Source organism: Coregonus lavaretus (genome assembly GCF_964263955.1).
Source record: "Coregonus lavaretus genome assembly, chromosome: 18".
Lineage (NCBI taxonomy): Eukaryota > Metazoa > Chordata > Actinopteri > Salmoniformes > Salmonidae > Coregonus > Coregonus lavaretus.
In genome coordinates, this window is record NC_140005.1 from 1,980,155 (window position 1) to 2,001,495 (window position 21,341).

At 46.9% G+C, this 21,341-nt stretch overlaps 1 protein-coding gene across 3 annotated transcripts; it reads right to left on the bottom strand.

Annotated features, from left to right (window-relative positions):
- Positions 1-5,523: 5,523 nt before the first annotated feature.
- Positions 5,524-19,617, bottom strand: LOC311145573 (uncharacterized protein). Of its 3 annotated transcripts, XM_084181842.1 has the most exons (7): positions 18,203-18,288; positions 11,381-11,451; positions 11,143-11,274; positions 8,832-9,009; positions 7,761-8,521; positions 6,644-7,504; positions 5,524-6,432 (listed from the first exon to the last, which is right to left on the bottom strand). In XM_084181842.1, exons 3-7 carry the CDS (start codon positions 11,269-11,271, stop codon positions 6,385-6,387), a joined length of 1,977 nt encoding a protein of 658 aa, XP_084037968.1. In that variant the 5' UTR covers positions 11,272-11,274; positions 11,381-11,451; positions 18,203-18,288; the 3' UTR covers positions 5,524-6,384. The 3 variants fall into 3 exon arrangements, with proteins under 3 accessions (XP_084037968.1, XP_084037967.1, XP_084037966.1); XM_084181841.1 differs by lacking the exon at positions 18,203-18,288 and adding an exon at positions 19,531-19,617 and having other exon boundaries at positions 6,412-7,504; XM_084181840.1 differs by having other exon boundaries at positions 6,412-7,504.
- Between the last annotated feature and the right edge of the window lie 1,724 nt (positions 19,618-21,341).

The following is a 21,341-nucleotide window of genomic DNA, read 5'->3' on the forward strand; positions in this document are numbered from 1 at the left end:
CATCCAATACATGTTGCATTACCGCCACCTACTGGACTGGAGTAGAACTCCCTTATATTACATACTGACTAGACTGGGCGTCCACCCACACCAGCCGCGATCAGGACAAACAGGTTGAAATATCAAAACGAACTCGGAACCAACTCTATTAATTTGGGGACAGGTCGAAAAGCATTAAACATGTATGCTGTTGCTAGCTTATTTGTCCTGGGAAATAAACATTGGGTTGTTATTTTACCTGAAATGCACAAGGTCCTCTACTCCGACAATTAATTATTCATTAGATAAAAGAGTAAACAGAGTTTTTTTTCTAGTAATGGCTTCTTCTTCTTCAGAGTTTATATGGCGGTTGGCAACCAACTTTAAGGTGCATTACCACCACCAACTGGACTGGAGTGTGGACCTCAGTTCATCTTTCAATGACGCAGGTGGGTAGATGTTCCAACAGCCTGAAAGGATGGGACACCACCACTCAACACTCCCTGTAACTCTTCTGAGGTCAAGTCTCGCACACCCAAATACCTCTCTGCAGCTGCCACCACAACCTCTATTTTCTGCGACTTACATTCCATCCCTGCAGTTGATTACCATTGCTATAAACGCTAAAAATCCAATCTTACTGAAACATATATCACTTGTTGGCCTATCCCTCTGTACTGGTATAGATCTACTACTCTCACCACTCCTCTCAGGATCCCTCCCCCTTGACCCATCTTCCTCTACTACTCTCACCACTCCTCTCAGGATCCCTCCCCCTTGACCCCATCTTCCTCTACTTTCTTCACTGCCTCAGCATATGACAACATCTGCACTGCTCTAACCCTGGAAACCTCAACCTGCCTCTCTCGCACGGGACATTTCTGATCCCCAGCCCCATGGCCACCCCTACAATTAACACATACCACTACTTTCCCCAATGTTACACATTCCTTAGTCTCATGCCCTTCTGCACACTTCTCACACCTCCCTCCTACATACTGCTGCCACATGCCCATAAGCTTGACACCTGTAACAACGTAATGTATTCGGCACAAAAGCTCGTACTGGATAACTTATATATCCTAACATCACTTTGTCGGGCAAAGACTCAACATCAAAACTCAAAACAACAGACAATGACCCTTCTGTTTCTCCCGTCACGCCACCCTGTTTACGTCGCACCAAACGACGAGCATCACAAACACCGGGAATCTTCTCCTTCAGTTGGTCAGCTTTCACATTTACTGCTACCCCAGTAATCACGCCTTTCAATGGCACCCTTTTCTTGAGATCTCTTGCCCCCATTAGTTAAATATGGAGCGCCTTCTCCCTCTGACCAGCAGAAACAATTATCACTCGACCACTTCTGGTTACCCTCACTGATTCCACAGTACCCAATTCTGTTTTCACCCACCCTGAAACCACAAGTGGATCAGCCAAAAGACAAGGTTCCACTTTTTCCAAAAACTTCACTCCTACTGTCACAGACTCATCTTTATCCTGACCCTAGGACCGAGTTTGGGAAACCCTGGTCTAATGGACTGACTTGGAAAAAGACAGCTCCTGCACTCATCCCAAGTCAAGCACTGTAGTTAGCCAACATTTTGAAAATTCAAAATGACATGGCCACATATCAAAAAGCGGACACTGACTTGCACTGGTCTCATATGACTTGCAGTTAGCTCGCTAGCTAGCTATTAGGAAACTGAAGGATGTGTGACTTGATATGCAATTAGTACAGTATACCTTCTGTGTTTCGACTGCGATAACAGTTAGTTGACAAACAAGCTAGCCAGATAAAAATCGATCTTGCAGGCTAGATCATTTTTCACCGATGTTTTGATGAACCAGTCCGTTTTCACAACAAGAGGACCTCTGAAAAGACCTGACGCCCAAAACCATATTTCATTTCAGAATATATTAAAATAAGGTAAAGGTCCGTTTTAGGTTTCGGCAGCTGTGTCGGTCTCTCCCCGCTGAGCCAATCTTTCTTCTTCTATAATATTCTTATGGCGTTCCTAAAAAAAACGTTGGAGGTGCATCTACTCTACTGGAGTGTGTAGTCAATCACAGTTTACAGACTAAATAATAGGTCACCCACCTTTTCTGAGTCGAGATCACTTCGAGTCAAAATGCAAGCCGAGATCTACCTCTCAGATTGACTTAAAAAACGTAAGTCTATGCAGCATTAACCAATTAAAAACAGTTCTGTAGCAATGAGGTTTGTGCAGTAGGCTATAGGCCCAGTACATTATCACTGCATATTGGCTACGCTTGAATTGTCCTGCCAATGTTGTTCTCAAACCATTTTCAAATTATATTTCAACATTTTAGGTACATGATCACACTGGTATAGATCATTTGTTGTATTACTTATGAGGCTGCCCCTCACCGACTCACCGTCCCCCCTCTCTCCGCTGAAAAAGGGGACAGTCTTCCAGCTGATGGCCAAACTAAAGTCACACTGCATTACTTCTGCCTCAAGCACCAATTCATGTTGTTACTCCTATAACCAGAGAAAGTGAAATATTCCTCGATATTAAAAAAGACAAGCCGCAGATAATACCAATGCAAGCTTATCGAAAACGGGCATTTTATGGCTTATAAAGGTGTTGAACAAAGTGTTGACAGCTGAAAAACAACTTAAAACATGAACTTACTCACTAAAACAGCAGCTCTTTGCCGTATTCATTGAGTCCCTCTCTAGTCGTGGTTTGAAACGTTTTGAAATCTGACATTATCAACTTTGCTGTGCGTTCTTTTTATGGCGTTAAGAAACTGCTGACACGGTGATTGATCTGAGCTATCTGATTTGCTCTCTGGGCAGAGTTCTACCTTCAGACACATGAAATGGTTCAAAATGGGAACACTTTTCCTTCCCGGCGCTAGGGCTGCTAAATCAAGTGCAGCTACCGTCAACAGCGCAAAACGAATACAAAAAATAGGAACGCAAATGGTCGAAAGTATGTGGACTTCCCTTTAAATTAGTGGATTTAACTATTTCAGCCACACCAGTTGCTGACAGGTGTATCAAATCGAGCACACCACCATGCAATCTCCATAGACAAACATTTGTCCTCGGTTGCAACACTCACTACCGAGTTCCAAACTGCCTCAGCACAATAACGGTTTGTCAGGAGCTTCATGAAATGGGTTTCCATGGCTGTGGAAACGGCATCTGGCCGTCCAACGGACCAATCTGTGTTTGGCGGATGCCAGAACACTACCTGCCTGAATGCATAGTGCCAACTGTAAAGTTTGGTGGAGGAGGAATAATGGTCTGGGGCTGTTTTTCATGGTTCGGGCTAGGCCCCTTAGTTCCAGTGAAGATACATCTTAAAGCTACAGCATACAATGTAGTGTCCCGAGTGGCGCAGTGGTCTAAGGCACTGCATCGCAGTGCTAGCTGTGCCACTAGAGATCCTGGTTCGAATCCAGGCTCTGTCGTAGCCGGCCGCGACCGGGAGACCCATGGGGCGGCGCACAATTGGCCCAGCGTCGTCCAGGGTAGGGGAGGGAATGGCCGGCAGGGATGTAGCTCAGTTGGTAGAGCATGGCGTTTGCAATGCCAGGGTTGTGGGTTCGATTCCCACGGGGGGCCAGTATAAAAAATAAAATAAATAAAATAAATAATAATGTATGCACTCACTAACTGTAAGTCGCTCTGGATAAGAGCGTCTGCTAAATGACTTAAATGTAATGACATTATAGACGATTCTGTCCTTCCAACTTTGTGGCAACAGTTTGGGGAAGGCCCTTTCCTGTTTCAGCATGACAATGCCCCCGTGCACAAAAGCGAGGTCCATACAGAAATGGTTTGTTGAGATCGGTATGGAAGAACTTGACTGGCCTGCACACAGCCCTGACCTCGACCTCATCGAACCCCTTTGTGGTGAATTGGAACGCTGACTGCGAGCCAGGTCTAAGTGCCCGACCTCACTAATGCTCTTGTGGCTGAATGGAAGCGTCCCTGCAGCAATGTTCCAACATCTAGTGGAAAGCCTTCCCAGAAGAGTGGAGGCTGTTATAGCAGCAAAGGGGGGACCCCCCTTGGTTTGTGCTGTGGTGGAGACCTCTGTGGGCTATACTCGGCCTTGTCTCAGGATTGTAAGTTGGTGGTTGGGGATATCCCTCTAGTGGTGCGGGGGCTGTGCTTTGGCGGAGTGGGTGGGGTTATATCCTTCCTGTTTGGCCCTGTCCGGGGGTTTCTTCGGATGGGGCCACAGTGTCTCCGGACCGCTCCTGTCTCAGCCTCCAGTATTTATGCTGCAGTAGTTTATGTGTCGGGGGGCTGGGGTTAGTTGGTTATACCTGGAGTACTTCTCCTGTCTTATCCAGTGTCCTGTGTGAATTTAAGTATGCTCTCTCTAATTCTCTCGTTCTCTCTTTCTCTCTGAGAACCTGAGCCCTAGGACCATACGTCAGGACTACCGGGCATGATGACACCTTGCTGTCCCCAGTCCGCCTGGCCTTGCTGCTATTCCAGTTTCAACTGTTCTGCCTGCGGCTACGAAACCCCTACCTGTCCCAGACCTGCTGTTTTCAACTCTTAATGATCGGCTATGAAAAGCCAACTGAGAGACCTGAGCCCTAGGACCATACGTCGGGACTACCGGCCGTGGTGACTCCTTGCTGTCCCCAGTCCGCCTGGCCTTGCTGCTATTCCAGTTTAAACTGTTCTGCCTGCGGTTATGGAACCCCTACCTGTCCCAGACCTGCTGTTTTCAACTCTTAATGATCGGCTATGAAAAGCCAACTGAGATTTATTCCTGATTATTATTTGACCATGCTTGTCACTTATGAACATTTTTTGAACATCTTGGCATGGTTCTGTTATAATCTCCACCCGGCACAGCCAGAAGAGGACTGGCCACCCCTCATAGCCTGGTTCCTCTCTAGGTTTCTTCCTAGGTTTTCGCCTTTCTAGGGAGTTTTTCCTAGCCACCGTGCTTCTACACCTGCATTACTAGCTGTTTGGGGTTTTAGGCTGGGTTTCTGTACAGCACTTCGAGATATTAGCTGATGTAAGAAGGGCTATATAAAAGAAAATTGATTGATTGATTGACCAACTCCATATTAATGCCCGTGATTTAGGAATGAGATGTTGGACGAGCAGGTCGAACATCTTTGGCCATGTAGTGTATTTGGAGATCGACCAGGATATCGACCGGTTGGTGACCACTGATCTAGATCATGCACTGATTCATAGATTTTCTGATGTTTTCTTTCTTGGTCATGTGACATGAAATTATCCTTGAAATACTGTAGAAGCCAGGTGTGTGTGCTGACATTCACACTGATGATGGCCTGAGGCCTGTTTACAGACACTATTCAGCAGTAAAGACCTTCAAAGAGCGCAGCCACTTATCATTCATTATAATGGGGGGTGAAAATGTATGCACTCACTACTGTATGTCTCTCTAGATAAGCGCGTCTGCTAAATGACTAAAATGTAAAATGTTTCCTGATTAAGCAGCTTAGGCCTATGTATATATGTATATGGTATATGTATATGGTGGGCAAATAATCACTTGGGCTTCTAAATTCAACCTAAAAGATACATTTTATTTATCCCAACTAGGACATACTGTATCATGCTACTAATGATTCATTGATTTAGACCGTCGATCAAAGTCCTGGATAGGTACTTACACTGAGTGTACAAAACATTAGGAACACCTTCCTAATATTGAGTTGCACCCCCTTTTGCCCTCAGAACAGCCTCAATTCGTCGGGGCATGGACTCTACAAGGTGTCGAAAGCGTTCCACAGGGATGCTGGCCCATGTTGACCCCAATGCTTCCCACAGTTGTGTCAAGTTGGCTGGATGTCCTTTGGGTGGTGGACCATTCTTGATACACACAGGAAACTGTTGAGTGTGAAAAACCCAGCAGCGTTGCAGTTCTTGACACACTCAAACCTGTGCACCTAACACCTACTACCATACCCCGTTCAAAGACGCATATCTTTTGTCTTGCCCATTCACCCTCTGAATGGCACACATACACAATCCATGTCTCAATTGTCTCAAGGCTTAAAAACATTTATTTAACCGGTCTCCTCCCCTTCATCTACACTGACTGAAGTGAATTTAACAAGTGACATCATTAAGGGATCATAGCTTTCACCTGGATTCACCTGGTCAGTCTATGTCATGGAAAGAGCAGGTGTTCTTAATGTTTTGTTCACTCAGTGTATATTGGTTTTTATTGGGTTGAACTCATTGCCTCACCCATAAATAGTTCATTTCAGCTCCTTCACTCCTATCAATACATTAAGGCACCAATATAATAATCTCTTAACATATTGAACTATTCCCTTGTTTTTTGCAATACTCCGGTTCTGTCCCAAATGGTACCCTATATAGTGCACAAATTTTGCCCTGGCCTTGTCCAGGTTGTGTAATTATACTTCAAGCTGCCTCAAGCTACAGAAACAGGAGAGGACAGGAGGCTAAGACAAGGCTCCTCACTCTGACTTGATATATAATATGGTGCCATTCGAGACAACCTCTCCAAAACCCTGGTTGTTATTTCTTCATCCTCCAGGCCACGAACAGGGCTGAGGCCACTACAGCAGCCCCCAGAAGGTAGTAGCTCCCTCTTCCTCCTCCTCCTCTTCCTCCTCCTCCTCTCTCCTCCTGCTTCTGCTTCAGTTCAGGGACAGCGCTAGCCTCCATCATGGTCTTCATCATGACAGGCTCCAGGAGATGATGGTTCTCAGCCAAGGAAGAGCCGTTGATGATGGGGACAGAGCCAATAGGAGCTCGGGGAGGAGCATCAGGATGTTTTGTTGAGGTGTTTTGGCCAATCATAATCAGACCCGGAGATTCTTCAGACTTACTAACTGCTTTCCCCAGACTGTCCTCAGTTTGGCCGTGCTGGTTCGGACCAGACGACAGGACAAGGTCTGTAGATCCAGAGAGAGGTGTGATCTGGGATTGGCTGTTGTGGTTCTGAACTGGCGGGGGGGTTTCAGACACACACATATCATTATTACCCAGCATGCTCTGTGTTTGGCCATCCTGATTCTGGATACATGGCTCCTCGGACACGTGGACTACAATACCCAGCATGCTCGGTGTCTGGCCGTCGTTGTTCTGGATGGAGGCGTCCTCAGACACGTGAACTACATTGAGCAGCACTTCCTGGTCCCCCAGGGAGCTCAGGCAGAGGGACTCGTAGGTGTCCTCTTGGGGCTCGTTATGGGACAGGGGTTCTGTTATTTCCTCAGGAACGCCATTCTCCCGACATGGCAGAGGGGTGGCAGTAGGGACGGGGTGTGGGACGGGGTCTGGGACCACAACAGGACTGGTCACATCAGCCGTAGCAGGTTCCAGGCCTGACACAGACCTCTGTAGACGTGTTGAGTCCCCTGAGTATGGCTGGCTGTCCATGATCTCACTGAGGAGGACTTCAGGCTTGCTGAAGAAAATGTCATCCTGGTTCACTGGGGCCACGGCCGGGGAGGAGAGCTGGCTCGGGGGGCTCTGAGCCGGCTCAGTGTGCTGCTCATCTTCAGTCACCTGCAGGAGAGAGATCTTTTAGTTCCTGCTTCTCAATGTTTTTACTGTCTTCAGTTTCAGTGTAGATGTGGTCAACAGATTTCATTTCATTACCAACTTGAATTCAGTAAGATTCAATCTACTCAGCAAAATTACAAATCATTTTATTAACCAAACACACAGGCAATAGGCAGAATCTACAACCCACTCAGAGCTGATTAATGAAGGTGCTGGAGGCAAAAGGCTAAACTAGAGAAACACTAATATTATTATTTACCTGGGTTGGATCAGAGTCCTCGACAGCCTCCTGGTGGAAGGTAGTCACTTTGGCTGTTGGTGGCGAGGTGTCCTGAACCGGACGTCTCTCAGGGGACTGGGCTGTGGCCAAGGCAGCAGGGGTGGGGGTGGATTCAGTTTGGGACAGGGCTGTGGCCAAGGCAGCAGGGGTGGGGGTGGATTCAGTTTGGGACAGGGCTAGGTCTGAGACAGGCAACGTGGGAGTGGTTTCAGACAGGGCCATCTGTGTTGCAGCATCACCGTGAGATGAGTTGTCCCCCAGACTGACAGTTTCAATAGGACCAGGCTGGGATGAGGCAGCTTCTTCAGAGTGGGAGACTGGAGGTACAGAGATCACTGTGGGCTCCTCCGCTGAGACAGGAGACGGGGCTGCTTGGGGCTCTGCTTGAGGGGCAGCGACAGCGGAAGGTGCTGCCTCTGAAGCTATTTCAGGGCTCACTGCTGCTTCGGGAGCCTGTGGGGCTGGCTCTGAAGAGGAGACAGCCACGGGAGCCTCAGGAACTGAGCTTGGGGGGGCTTCTGGCTGGGCAGCCACCACAGGAGGTGGCGAAGCCTCTGGGGCTACTTTAGGATGGGGTGAATTTTCAGGTGGGGCTTCCACAGGGGGGACAGCTACCTCTGGTGGGGCTGGCTGAGCTGGGAGGACCAGAGAAGATGGGGACCCCTCAGAGCTCTCTGGGCTGGTAGAAGGAGCTGGATGAACATGGGCCCTGATTACAGCAGCTGAAGGAGGTGAGGGATCTATGGAAGTAAGAGAAACAGTAGCAGATTGAGGCATGTCACCATTACTAACACATAATGAGCACCATGTTCCGTTTGACAGTTATTGTAATGGTGAAACATGATGGAAGAAACATTGGATTTGCTTTATTCACCCCAAAACACAGTTCTGGACAGCATTCAAATACGTCAACTGTTTATTGAGCAACAGCCCACACAAAAAACACATGTCCTCTCTCATCATATCCACAATGTTGAACTGAGTCACAACAGATCCTAGTGTCCAGTTTTAAATGCACTTTAAATAAAGTTTGATTTGATGGTGACGTACTGTTCTGGTTGTGCTTGTTCCACTCTGCCCTCAGTTCATCAGCCAGGTCCTGATGTTCCAAAACCACCAAGGCTGATATCAACTCTTCTGGCCAGTTCATTCTCTTCTGCACATAGTCCAGCAGGAGTTGAATCGCCGCATAGTTACCAGAGAAGTCCTTCTTGGCCTGGATCTCCTCCTGAAAGTACAATGAATAAGGATATTTGTTTATTTAAAACACATTAGAAAATATAGTTCATATATTTATTTACCAGGTACATAATCTGGTTCAGATTATACATCAGTTAAAATAAAAATATTGTAATAATTGGATTGATAATCTGAATAAAACATGTCCTAAATGACCAACAACATCCAACCAGCTACTCACCCTGCCAGAAGCTACTCACCCTGCCAGAAGCTACTCACCCTGCCAGAAGCTACTCACCCTGCCAGAAGCTACTGACCCTGCCAGAAGCTACTCACCCTGCCAGAAGCTACTCACCCTGCCAGAAGCTACTCACCCTGCCAGAAGCTACTCACCCAGCCAGAAGCTACTCACCCAGCTACTCACCCTGCCAGAAGCTACTCACCCTGCCAGAAGCTACTCACCCTGCCAGAAGCTACTCACCCTGCCAGAAGCTACTCACCCTGCCAGAAGCTACTCACCCAGCTACTCACCCTGCCAGAAGCTACTCACCCTGCCAGAAGCTACTCACCCTTCAGAAGCTACTCACCCTGCCAGCAGCTACTCACCCTGCCAGAAGCTACTCACCCAGTCAGAAGCTACTCACCCTGTCAGAAGCTACTCACCCAGCCAGAAGCTACTCACCCAGCTACTCACCCTGTCAGAAGCTACTAACCCTGCCAGAAGCTACTCACCCAGCCAGAAGCTACTCACCCTGTCAGAAGCTACTCACCCAGCCAGAAGCTACTCACCCAGCCAGAAGCTACTCACCCAGCCAGAAGCTACTCACCCTGCCAGAAGCTATTCACCCTGCCAGAAGCTATTCACCCTGCCAGAAGCTACTCACCCTGCCAGAAGCTACTCACCCTGCTACTCACCCTGCCAGAAGCTACTCACCCAGCTACTGACCCTGCCGGAAGCTACTCACCCTGCCAGAAGCTACTCACCCAGCCAGAAGCTACTCACCCTGCCAGAAGCTACTCACCCAGCCAGAAGCTACTCACCCAGCCAGAAGCTACTCACCCTGCCAGAAGCTACTCACCCTGCCAGAAGCTACTCACCCTGCCAGAAGCTATTCACCCTGCCAGAAGCTATTCACCCTGCCAGAAGCTACTCACCCTGCCAGAAGCTACTCACCCTGCTACTCACCCTGCCAGAAGCTACTCACCCAGCTACTGACCCTGCCGGAAGCTACTCACCCTGCCAGAAGCTACTCACCCAGCCAGAAGCTACTCACCCTGTCAGAAGCTACTCACCCAGCCAGAAGCTACTCACCCAGCTACTCACCCTGTCAGAAGCTACTCACCCTGCCAGAAGCTACTCACCCAGCCAGAAGCTACTCACCCTGTCAGAAGCTACTCACCCAGCCAGAAGCTACTCACCCAGCCAGAAGCTACTCACCCTGCCAGAAGCTACTCACCCTGCCAGAAGCTACTCACCCTGCCAGAAGCTACTCACCCTGCCAGAAGCTATTCACCCTGCCAGAAGCTACTCACCCTGCCAGAAGCTACTCACCCTGCTACTCACCCTGCCAGAAGCTACTCACCCAGCTACTGACCCTGCCGGAAGCTACTCACCCTGCCAGAAGCTACTCACCCTGCCAGAAGCTACTCACCCAGCCAGAAGCTACTCACCCAGCCAGAAGCTACTCACCCAGCCAGAAGCTACTCACCCAGCCAGAAGCTACTCACCCAGCCAGAAGCTACTCACCCTGCCAGAAGCTACTCACCCTGCCAGAAGCTACTCACCCTGCCAGAAGCTACTCACCCAGCCAGAAGCTACTCACCCTGCCAGAAGCTACTCACCCTGCCAGAAGCTACTCACCCTGCCAGAAGCTACTCACCCTGTCAGAAGCTACTCACCCAGCTACTCACCCTGCCAGAAGCTACTCACCCAGCCAGAAGCTACTCACCCAGCTACTCACCCAGCCAGAAGCTACTCACCAAGCTACTGACCCTGCCAGAAGCTACTCACCCTGCCGGAAGCTACTCACCCAGGCAGAAGCTACTCACCCAGCCAGAAGCTACTCACCCTGCCGGAAGCTACTCACCCAGCCAGAAGCTACTCACCCTGTCAGAAGCTACTCACCCAGCCAGAAGCTACTCACCCTGTCAGAAGCTACTCACCCAGCCAGAAGCTACTCACCCTGTCAGAAGGTGTAAGGCAAGGGAGATTGGGCATGAGCTCTGTCGCTTTCACTCTGCTCACAAACACCCCCATTCTGTGCCGCAGGTGCATAGACAGTTTTTCACGGGCAAACGACGACATCGTCATGTGCTGTGGGAGAGAGCAGGAGAGGAGAAATGATCAGCAACACAGGTATAGTGCGTGGCTATGGTGCAGTCTGGCTGTAAAATGAGCTACAACTGTGCAGGATTGTTACCTGGTCTCTCAGATGGATATATTCTACTTCAGGGTGGACCTCAAAATGATCCTATTGGCAGGTGTTGAACCCTGAAAATAAATAGGTAAAAACATAGTAACTCATTAATGACCTCCAGACTCTGTGAGAGCTTAATATCACAATCCAAGGAACTCTAGTCTAGCAACTGGAAAACTACTGTGGCACCCTATTCCCCCTGGTCACTACTGTGGCACCCTATTCCCCCTGGTCACTACTGTGGCACCCTATTCCCCCTGGTCACTACTGTGGCACCCTATTCCCCCTGGTCACTACTGTGGCACCCTATTCCCCCTGGTCACTACTGTGGCACCCTATTCCCCCTGGTCAAAAGTAGTGCACTGTATAGGACATTGGCTGCCATCTGAGACGCAGCTAAGGACCTCTACTATAACCAGGGAAAACACCTAGGACTGTGTCTCCCACTAAGGACCTCTACTATAACCAGGGAAAACACCTAGGACTGTGTCTCCCACTAAGGACCTCTACTATAACCAGGGAAAACACCTAGGACTGTGTCTCCCACTAAGGACCTCTACTATAACCAGGGAAAACACCTAGGACTGTGTCTCCCACTAAGGACCTCTACTATAACCAGGGAAAACACCTAGGACTGTGTCTCCCACTAAGGACCTCTACTATAACCAGGGAAAACACCTAGGACTGTGTCTCCCACTAAGGACCTCTACTATAACCAGGGAAAACACCTAGGACTGTGTCTCCCACTAAGGACCTCTACTATAACCAGGGAAAACACCTAGGACTGTGTCTCCCACTAAGGACCTCTACTATAACCAGGGAAAACACCTAGGACTGTGTCTCCCACTAAGGACCTCTACTATAACCAGGGAAAACACCTAGGACTGTGTCTCCCACTAAGGACCTCTACTATAACCAGGGAAAACACCTAGGACTGTGTCTCCCACTAAGGACCTCTACTATAACCAGGGAAAACACCTAGGACGGTGTCTCCCACTAAGGACCTCTACTATAACCAGGGAAAACACCTAGGACTGTGTCTCCCACTAAGGACCTCTACTATAACCAGGGAAAACACCTAGGACTGTGTCTCCCACTAAGGACCTCTACTATAACCAGGGAAAACACCTAGGACTGTGTCTCCCACTAAGGACCTCTACTATAACCAGGGAAAACACCTAGGACTGTGTCTCCCACTAAGGACCTCTACTATAACCAGGGAAAACACCTAGGACTGTGTCTCCCACTAAGGACCTCTACTATAACCAGGGAAAACACCTAGGACTGTGTCTCCCACTAAGGACCTCTACTATAACCAGGGAAAACACCTAGGACTGTGTCTCCCACTAAGGACCTCTACTATAACCAGGGAAAACACCTAGGACTGTGTCTCCCACTAAGGACCTCTACTATAACCAGGGAAAACACCTAGGACTGTGTCTCCCACTAAGGACCTCTACTATAACCAGGGAAAACACCTAGGACTGTGTCTCCCACTAAGGACCTCTATTATAACCAGGGAAAACACCTAGGACTGTGTCTCCCACTAAGGACCTCTACTATAACCAGGGAAAACACCTAGGACGGTGTCTCCCACTAAGGACCTCTACTATAACCAGGGAAAACACCTAGGACGGTGTCTCCCACTAAGGACCTCTACTATAACCAGGGAAAACACCTAGGACGGTGTCTCCCACTAAGGACCTCTACTATAACCAGGGAAAACACCTAGGACTGTGTCTCCCACTAAGGACCTCTACTATAACCAGGGAAAACACCTAGGACTGTGTCTCCCACTAAGGACCTCTACTATAACCAGGGAAAACACCTAGGACTGTGTCTCCCACTAAGGACCTCTACTATAACCAGGGAAAACACCTAGGACTGTGTCTCCCACTAAGGACCTCTACTATAACCAGGGAAAACACCTAGGACTGTGTCTCCCACTAAGGACCTCTACTATAACCAGGGAAAACACCTAGGACTGTGTCTCCCACTAAGGACCTCTACTATAACCAGGGAAAACACCTAGGACTGTGTCTCCCACTAAGGACCTCTACTATAACCAGGGAAAACACCTAGGACTGTGTCTCCCACTAAGGACCTCTACTATAACCAGGGAAAACACCTAGGACTGTGTCTCCCACTAAGGACCTCTACTATAACCAGGGAAAACACCTAGGACTGTGTCTCCCACTAAGGACCTCTACTATAACCAGGGAAAACACCTAGGACGGTGTCTCCCACTAAGGACCTCTACTATAACCAGGGAAAACACCTAGGACTGTGTCTCCCACTAAGGACCTCTACTATAACCAGGGAAAACACCTAGGACTGTGTCTCCCACTAAGGACCTCTACTATAACCAGGGAAAACACCTAGGACTGTGTCTCCCACTAAGGACCTCTACTATAACCAGGGAAAACACCTAGGACTGTGTCTCCCACTAAGGACCTCTACTATAACCAGGGAAAACACCTAGGACTGTGTCTCCCACTAAGGACCTCTACTATAACCAGGGAAAACACCTAGGACTGTGTCTCCCACTAAGGACCTCTACTATAACCAGGGAAAACACCTAGGACTGTGTCTCCCACTAAGGACCTCTACTATAACCAGGGAAAACACCTAGGACGGTGTCTCCCACTAAGGACCTCTACTATAACCAGGGAAAACACCTAGGACTGTGTCTCCCACTAAGGACCTCTACTATAACCAGGGAAAACACCTAGGACTGTGTCTCCCACTAAGGACCTCTACTATAACCAGGGAAAACACCTAGGACTGTGTCTCCCACTAAGGACCTCTACTATAACCAGGGAAAACACCTAGGACTGTGTCTCCCACTAAGGACCTCTACTATAACCAGGGAAAACACCTAGGACTGTGTCTCCCACTAAGGACCTCTACTATAACCAGGGAAAACACCTAGGACTGTGTCTCCCACTAAGGACCTCTACTATAACCAGGGAAAACACCTAGGACTGCGTCTCCCACTAAGGACCTCTACTATAACCAGGGAAAACACCTAGGACTGCGTCTCCCACTAAGGACCTCTACTATAACCAGGGAAAACACCTAGGACTGTGTCTCCCACTAAGGACCTCTACTATAACCAGGGAAAACACCTAGGACTGTGTCTCCCACTAAGGACCTCTACTATAACCAGGGAAAACACCTAGGACTGTGTCTCCCACTAAGGACCTCTACTATAACCAGGGAAAACACCTAGGACGGTGTCTCCCACTAAGGACCTCTACTATAACCAGGGAAAACACCTAGGACTGTGTCTCCCACTAAGGACCTCTACTATAACCAGGGAAAACACCTAGGACTGTGTCTCCCACTAAGGACCTCTATTATAACCAGGGAAAACACCTAGGACCTCTACTATAACCAGGGAAAACACCTAGGACTGTGTCTCCCACTAAGGACCTCTATTATAACCAGGGAAAACACCTAGGACTGTGTCTCCCACTAAGGACCTCTACTATAACCAGGGAAAACACCTAGGACTGTGTCTCCCACTAAGGACCTCTACTATAACCAGGGAAAACACCTAGGACTGCGTCTCCCACTAAGGACCTCTACTATAACCAGGGAAAACACCTAGGACTGCGTCTCCCACTAAGGACCTCTACTATAACCAGGGAAAACACCTAGGACTGTGTCTCCCACTAAGGACCTCTACTATAACCAGGGAAAACACCTAGGACTGTGTCTCCCACTAAGGACCTCTACTATAACCAGGGAAAACACCTAGGACTGTGTCTCCCACTAAGGACCTCTACTATAACCAGGGAAAACACCTAGGACGGTGTCTCCCACTAAGGACCTCTACTATAACCAGGGAAAACACCTAGGACTGTGTCTCCCACTAAGGACCTCTACTATAACCAGGGAAAACACCTAGGACTGTGTCTCCCACTAAGGACCTCTATTATAACCAGGGAAAACACCTAGGACCTCTACTATAACCAGGGAAAACACCTAGGACTGTGTCTCCCACTAAGGACCTCTATTATAACCAGGGAAAACACCTAGGACTGTGTCTCCCACTAAGGACCTCTACTATAACCAGGGAAAACACCTAGGACTGTGTCTCCCACTAAGGACCTTTACTATAACCAGGGAAAACACCACAAACAAGCTACATATAAAAAGGTGCTTCAAATGAACACCGAGATGACTGTAGGCTATAAGTGTTTTCAATCATATTGAAATACATTTCATGTTCAATCAATTGAGTTCTATTTCCCTACTTGTAGGCTACGGTCTGTAATTTGTCTCAATATATTTAATAATGTGTACCAAATCCGTGATTTGTGCATTTTTATTGGGTAAGCATTAGAATAAGCTGCCTCAATATGTGCAGCCGTATAATGCCTCTCTAGGAGCTGATCCGTCGTCAGTATTTCCGAATTATTCTAATGTTAAAAGAAAGATTTGAATAGAGAAAGCTGATCTGAGAGCAGCACTCCCTTTCTTTCGATCCTATCAGTATCGACACATGCTCCCAACTATACATTTTACATTTTAGTCATTTAGCAGACGCTCTTATCCAGAGCGACTTACAGTTAGTGATTAGATATTTTTTTTTTTTATACTGGCCCCCCGTGGGAATCGAACCCACAACCCTGGCGTTGCAAACGCCATGCTCTATCAACTGAGCTACATCCCTGCCGGCCATTCCCTCCCCTACCCTAGACGACGCTGGGCCAATTGTGCGCCGCCCATGAGTCTCCCGGTCGCGGCCGGCTGCGACAGAGCCTGGATTCGAACCAGGATCTCTAGTGGCACAGTTAGCACTGCGATGCAGTGCCTTAGACCACTGCGCCACTCAGGAGCTCATATAGCTTGCATTTAGCAACCGTTAACCATTTAGCAACCGTTCTCTCAACCGTTCTCTCAACCGTTCTCTCTGCGTGGTGTTTTGGGAAACGCATTTTACATCTTCGGCCGTTGTAGGAAAGATGAATTGTTAAAAACACTCCTAAGCCCCATCGCTGTCGGGGGAAAACCGGGCCCAGACCTTTAGAGCAGGAGAAACATTGTTTATTGAACACACTTTAAATCCTTCCCTGTTCATACCTAGACACACTGACAGATAATCTGTTGTTGTTCTGTTAAATAAGGAAGGAGCCCTTCATTCATAGGACATCCAGTCTATATAAGGCTACTAAAAATGGCACCCTATCTGATATATAGTGCACTACCTTGGCACCCTATCTGATATATAGTGCACTACTCCCTTTGACCTTGGTGCGTAGGGCTGTGGTGAAAAGTAGTGCACTATATAGGGCATAGGTACTCCTTCATTCCCAGGATCTCCTCTCTACATCGTCCACTACAGCTGTTGATTTAATCCCCAGACTATTTACCAAAATAGTGGCGGGGGGTGTCCGCTTTGTTGTTGTTTGAACTGCAGATTTACCGTTTAAGAGTTGACAGTCGAAATGTATCAGGTAGATTTAAACCCAGGAGAGAGTGTCCCGACCTAGGAGACTGTCGGAGTGATATAGATTTAAACCCAGGAGAGAGTGTCCCGACCTAGGAGACTGTCGGAGTGATATAGATTTAAACCCAGGAGAGAGTGTCCCGACCTAGGAGACTGTCGGAGTGATATAGATTTAAACCCAGGAGAGAGTGTCCCGACCTAGGAGACTGTCGGAGTGATATAGATTTAAACCCCGGAGAGAGTGTCCCGACCTAGGAGACTGTCGGAGTGATATAGATTTAAACCCAGGAGAGAGTGTCCCGACCTAGGAGACTGTCACGAGTGATATAGATTTAAACCCAGGAGAGAGTGTCCCGACCTAGGAGACTGTCGGAGTGATATAGATTTAAACCCCGGAGAGAGTGTCCCGACCTAGGAGACTGTCGGAGTGATATAGATTTAAACCCAGGAGAGTGTGTCCCGACCTATGACACTCATATGTCATTCTCTGTTTAAGCTGTCACACACACACACACTACTTACCCGTGAGACCATTGTTGGGCGGGTAGCAAAAGTTTTACAATGTAAGAAAATAATATATGAGAGAGTTAAGAAACAGGTGATCGGGTGAAGCATTAAAAGGACAGCCTAATACGAATGTGCAATGTGAAACGCTGAGAGAAAAAAGCACCTTGAGGAGACAAGGGCAACTAGGCAGAGCTCTGCCAGGGGAATGCCCTCTAGTCTAAACACTAGGTCACCCCAACCCTGGCTCACCTGGCTGTAGGTTACCTGCTCAGGTGTGTAAGGGATATTATCAATCAATGTTTATAAGAGACAGAATACATGATTGATAAGGCCTACAATATTGTCCGAGTAAATAGTACAGTAATTGTCTATTTTCACGTAGGCTGCCATCTTATTGAAGGGTAACAGTCAGAGAAAAACATCTTCACTGCAGACTGAGGTGTAAAATTATGTGTTATATTTTCAATGACAATTTGTCACAGATTAAATAAACAGATTTTTTGCGTAATGATCAGTCCATGTTCAGTGCAAAAGTGAGGTAAAGACCGAAATGTCTGAAGACTGTTGCGCACTTCAGAACAGATCTCTCTTCTACGCAAAATGAAGCATAAATTCCGATCGGCTACATTTCCGATTTCCAAGTTTGTAACAATGAACAGACTAGTAAATTGTATATTATGATGTAACTGACTGCTATGGCGTTCTTTCCCCTATGGTTTTTTCCCCCCCATTCAGTTTTCTGACCAAATGCAGGAAAGCCTGTGTCGACAGTTGAGCTCCAATCAACGACGGAGAAAAGTAGTAGCAATGCTGGTTGTAGTGAAGGACCCGTAAATGTCAGAAATACACAATTGTCTTACCTTTACGTGGTTGAATTTCGGCAGACGGTGAATATAGCACTCCTGTGCGCTTGAAGTATACACGCCAGCACCTATGTGACGCTAGCCACAATAAGGATGAGCCACAATATTGGAATTTGAGATTTGCCTTCAAAATAAAAGTTATTCATTGAAAGTGATGCAAACGGACACAAATAGTGGAATCGTGCCATATTTGTACTAGGTAATGCTAAACAGGGTTGGAATGTTGTTACATAAATGCAACAAAATACAATAATTATTTAATTCGACAAAAATTTGAAATCGCATTGTAGATATACAAGTCTTCAGAATTGCATTGGGGAGATTCATTTCACTGTACAGCTGTACCTATGGACTGTGGATGAATGAAATGGCGAATCAGTCTACTCGGTGACACCCACAGAACACAACTGTGAAGAGTTTACACACATATTAGCATCGTAGCTCTTATTTGCGGGACTAATATATGTCTAAACTTCACAGTTGTGTTCTGTGGGTGTCACTGAGTAGCCTGATTCGCCATTTCATTCATCCACAGTCCATAGGTACAGCTGTAAAAAGTGTAAAATAATTATGCCCCCAATGCAATTCTGAAGTCTAGTACATCCACAGTGACATTAACAGATTTTAACTTTTTTTGTCAAATTAACTAATTGTGTTTTGTTGAATTTATATAAACATTCCAACCTTGTTTAGCATTATCTAGTCCAAATATGGCATGCTTCCACCCTGTAGCTCAGTTGGTAGAGCATGGCGCTTGCAACGCCAGGGTTGTGGGTTCGTTTCCCACAGGGGGGCCAGTATGAAAATGTATGCACTCACTAACTGTAAGTCGCTCTGGATATGAGCGTCTGCTAAATTACTAAAATGTAAATGTAAATGTATACATTTGCATCACTTTCAATGAGGGACTTTAATTTTGAAGGCAAACCGCAAATTCCACTACTGTGGCTAATTCTTATTGTGGCTAGCTTCACATAGGTCAACAGCTGACAACTTTCTATTGAACCCTTAAGGTCGATGTCTGAGCATAATAAAACATTCCTTACTGCTATTAGCCCATACAAACACAATGAATAACAGATTCACTACATGGAACAACAGATAGTCCCCCCAAAGAAATCTAAAGGAAGTGTTCTAAATGTAAATCTAAATGTAAATGTTCTAAAGTGTCTGTCCTATATCTGAGAGATATAAGCAAGATCAGGAAACATTTTATATATATATATATTTTTTTATATGTATTTAACCCCTTATTTTAGTCACTAAACAGGCTCCATATATACATCCACTAATTTTTTCAACCGACATGTCCGTGCGAGTCTCACCTTTACACAGATGGGTAATATTGTGTAGGCCAAACCGTTCCGACCCTTTTTTGAGAAGACCGGTTTTCGGGAATTCTTATGATCTGACAAACAATGCTCTAGCTCTGTCACCGCAGATGCGGAAGTGTTACATAGGCGGATGTGGTGAAATGAGACGCATCCAATGCAAAAAAAACCTATCTCTAGTTTAAACACCCATGTGCCTGCAACTCCAGAGGTGGTGACTCTACTCACCGTGTGCTCTGGTTGGTTGAAACCCGCAATCTCTCGCTTATCATTTGAGGACAGTGGAGAGCTTGAAAATGACAGCAAACAGTAACGGTTCCCTGCTAACTTGCTGAACACTAACGCGTGCGTTGCAAAAGAAATGTACACATACATGTTATTCAATCATTTCATCCAAACTGCTCGCGTGGGTCTGCGTAGATAAAATACAACTGGTTTCTATTTGTGACGCGCTGCAAGTCCCGCCTCTCCCCTCTCCTCATTGGTTTATAGGAGCATGTACCCATGTGGGTGATTGACAGATGAACTGAGGTCCACACTCCAGTCCAGTTGGTGGTTGTAATGCACCTTAAAGCTGGTTGTGACCACCACATACAGTCCACAGAAGAAGACTGAAGAAGGAGCGATTACTAGAAACTAACTAGGTTTCCACTTTTATCTGTGGATTAATTGTCAGAGTAGAGGTAGAGAACACACGATTTTGTGTGACTCAAAATAGTTCCAAATTCTACAAAGATCCAGAAAGAAAGGACCTTGTGAATTTCAGGTAAAATAACAACCCAATGTTTATATACCAGGACAAATTAGCAAGAAACAGCAAGCCAACTAGCTAAATTGCCATGAATGTTTCATGTGTTTCGACCTGTCCCCAAATGAATATAATTGGTTCAGAGTTCGTTTTGATATTTCAACCTGCGTATCCTGATCGCGTCTGGAATGGATGGACAAAATCAACATGCGTGCCCCGTCTAGTCAGAATGTAAAAGGCTTGTCTCACACTGTCATACAAATCAAGCTACTGCCAGTCCTTAAAGGAGAACTGCACCCGCTGATTTGGCCTCGAATTTTGGCTTGCTCCTCAAGAAATGCTGCCAGCCATGACAGTTTGCTTGGGGGTGTGGTTTGATGTGGGTGTGTCTTTGCCACACCCAGCTGTCAGAACCTTGCCCACAGCTGTTTCCCCCACTCAATCAAAACAAACACACCTCCTGCAGGTTGAGTTCAATAACTACAGGCAGGTTGTATGGCGAGATGCTGGAGGAAGCTTTGCATAGGTCAGGAGCCTACAGAGTAATATGAGAAGAATGCAATTGCTGAATTCATGTAGATATTCTAAACTAAGTGTTTTGATAACTGTCAAATGTAGTAACAGGCCCATGTAGAATAAACAACCCTTTACATAATATTATAGAAGCAGTGTTCTGATAATTTAACAATGTTCACCTTTCATTGTCTTTCCCAGCAGATACAGATAATGTGCCTATCAGCATTTAGACTGGTGGTAATGGGGTTACCTTGGTAACATGTCAGAGTGGTCATACCTTCCTGTGTGGTGGTAATGGGGTTACCTTGGTAACATGTCAGAGTGGTCATACCTTCCTGTGTGGTGGTAATGGTGTTACCTTGGTAACATGTCAGAGTGGTCATACCTTCCTGTGTGGTGGTAATGGGGTTACCTTGGTAACATGTCAGAGTGGTCATACCTTCCTGTCTGGTGGTAATGGGGTTACCTTGGTAACATGTCAGAGTGGTCATACCTTCCTGTCTGGTGGTAATGGGGTTACCTTGGTAACATGTCAGAGTGG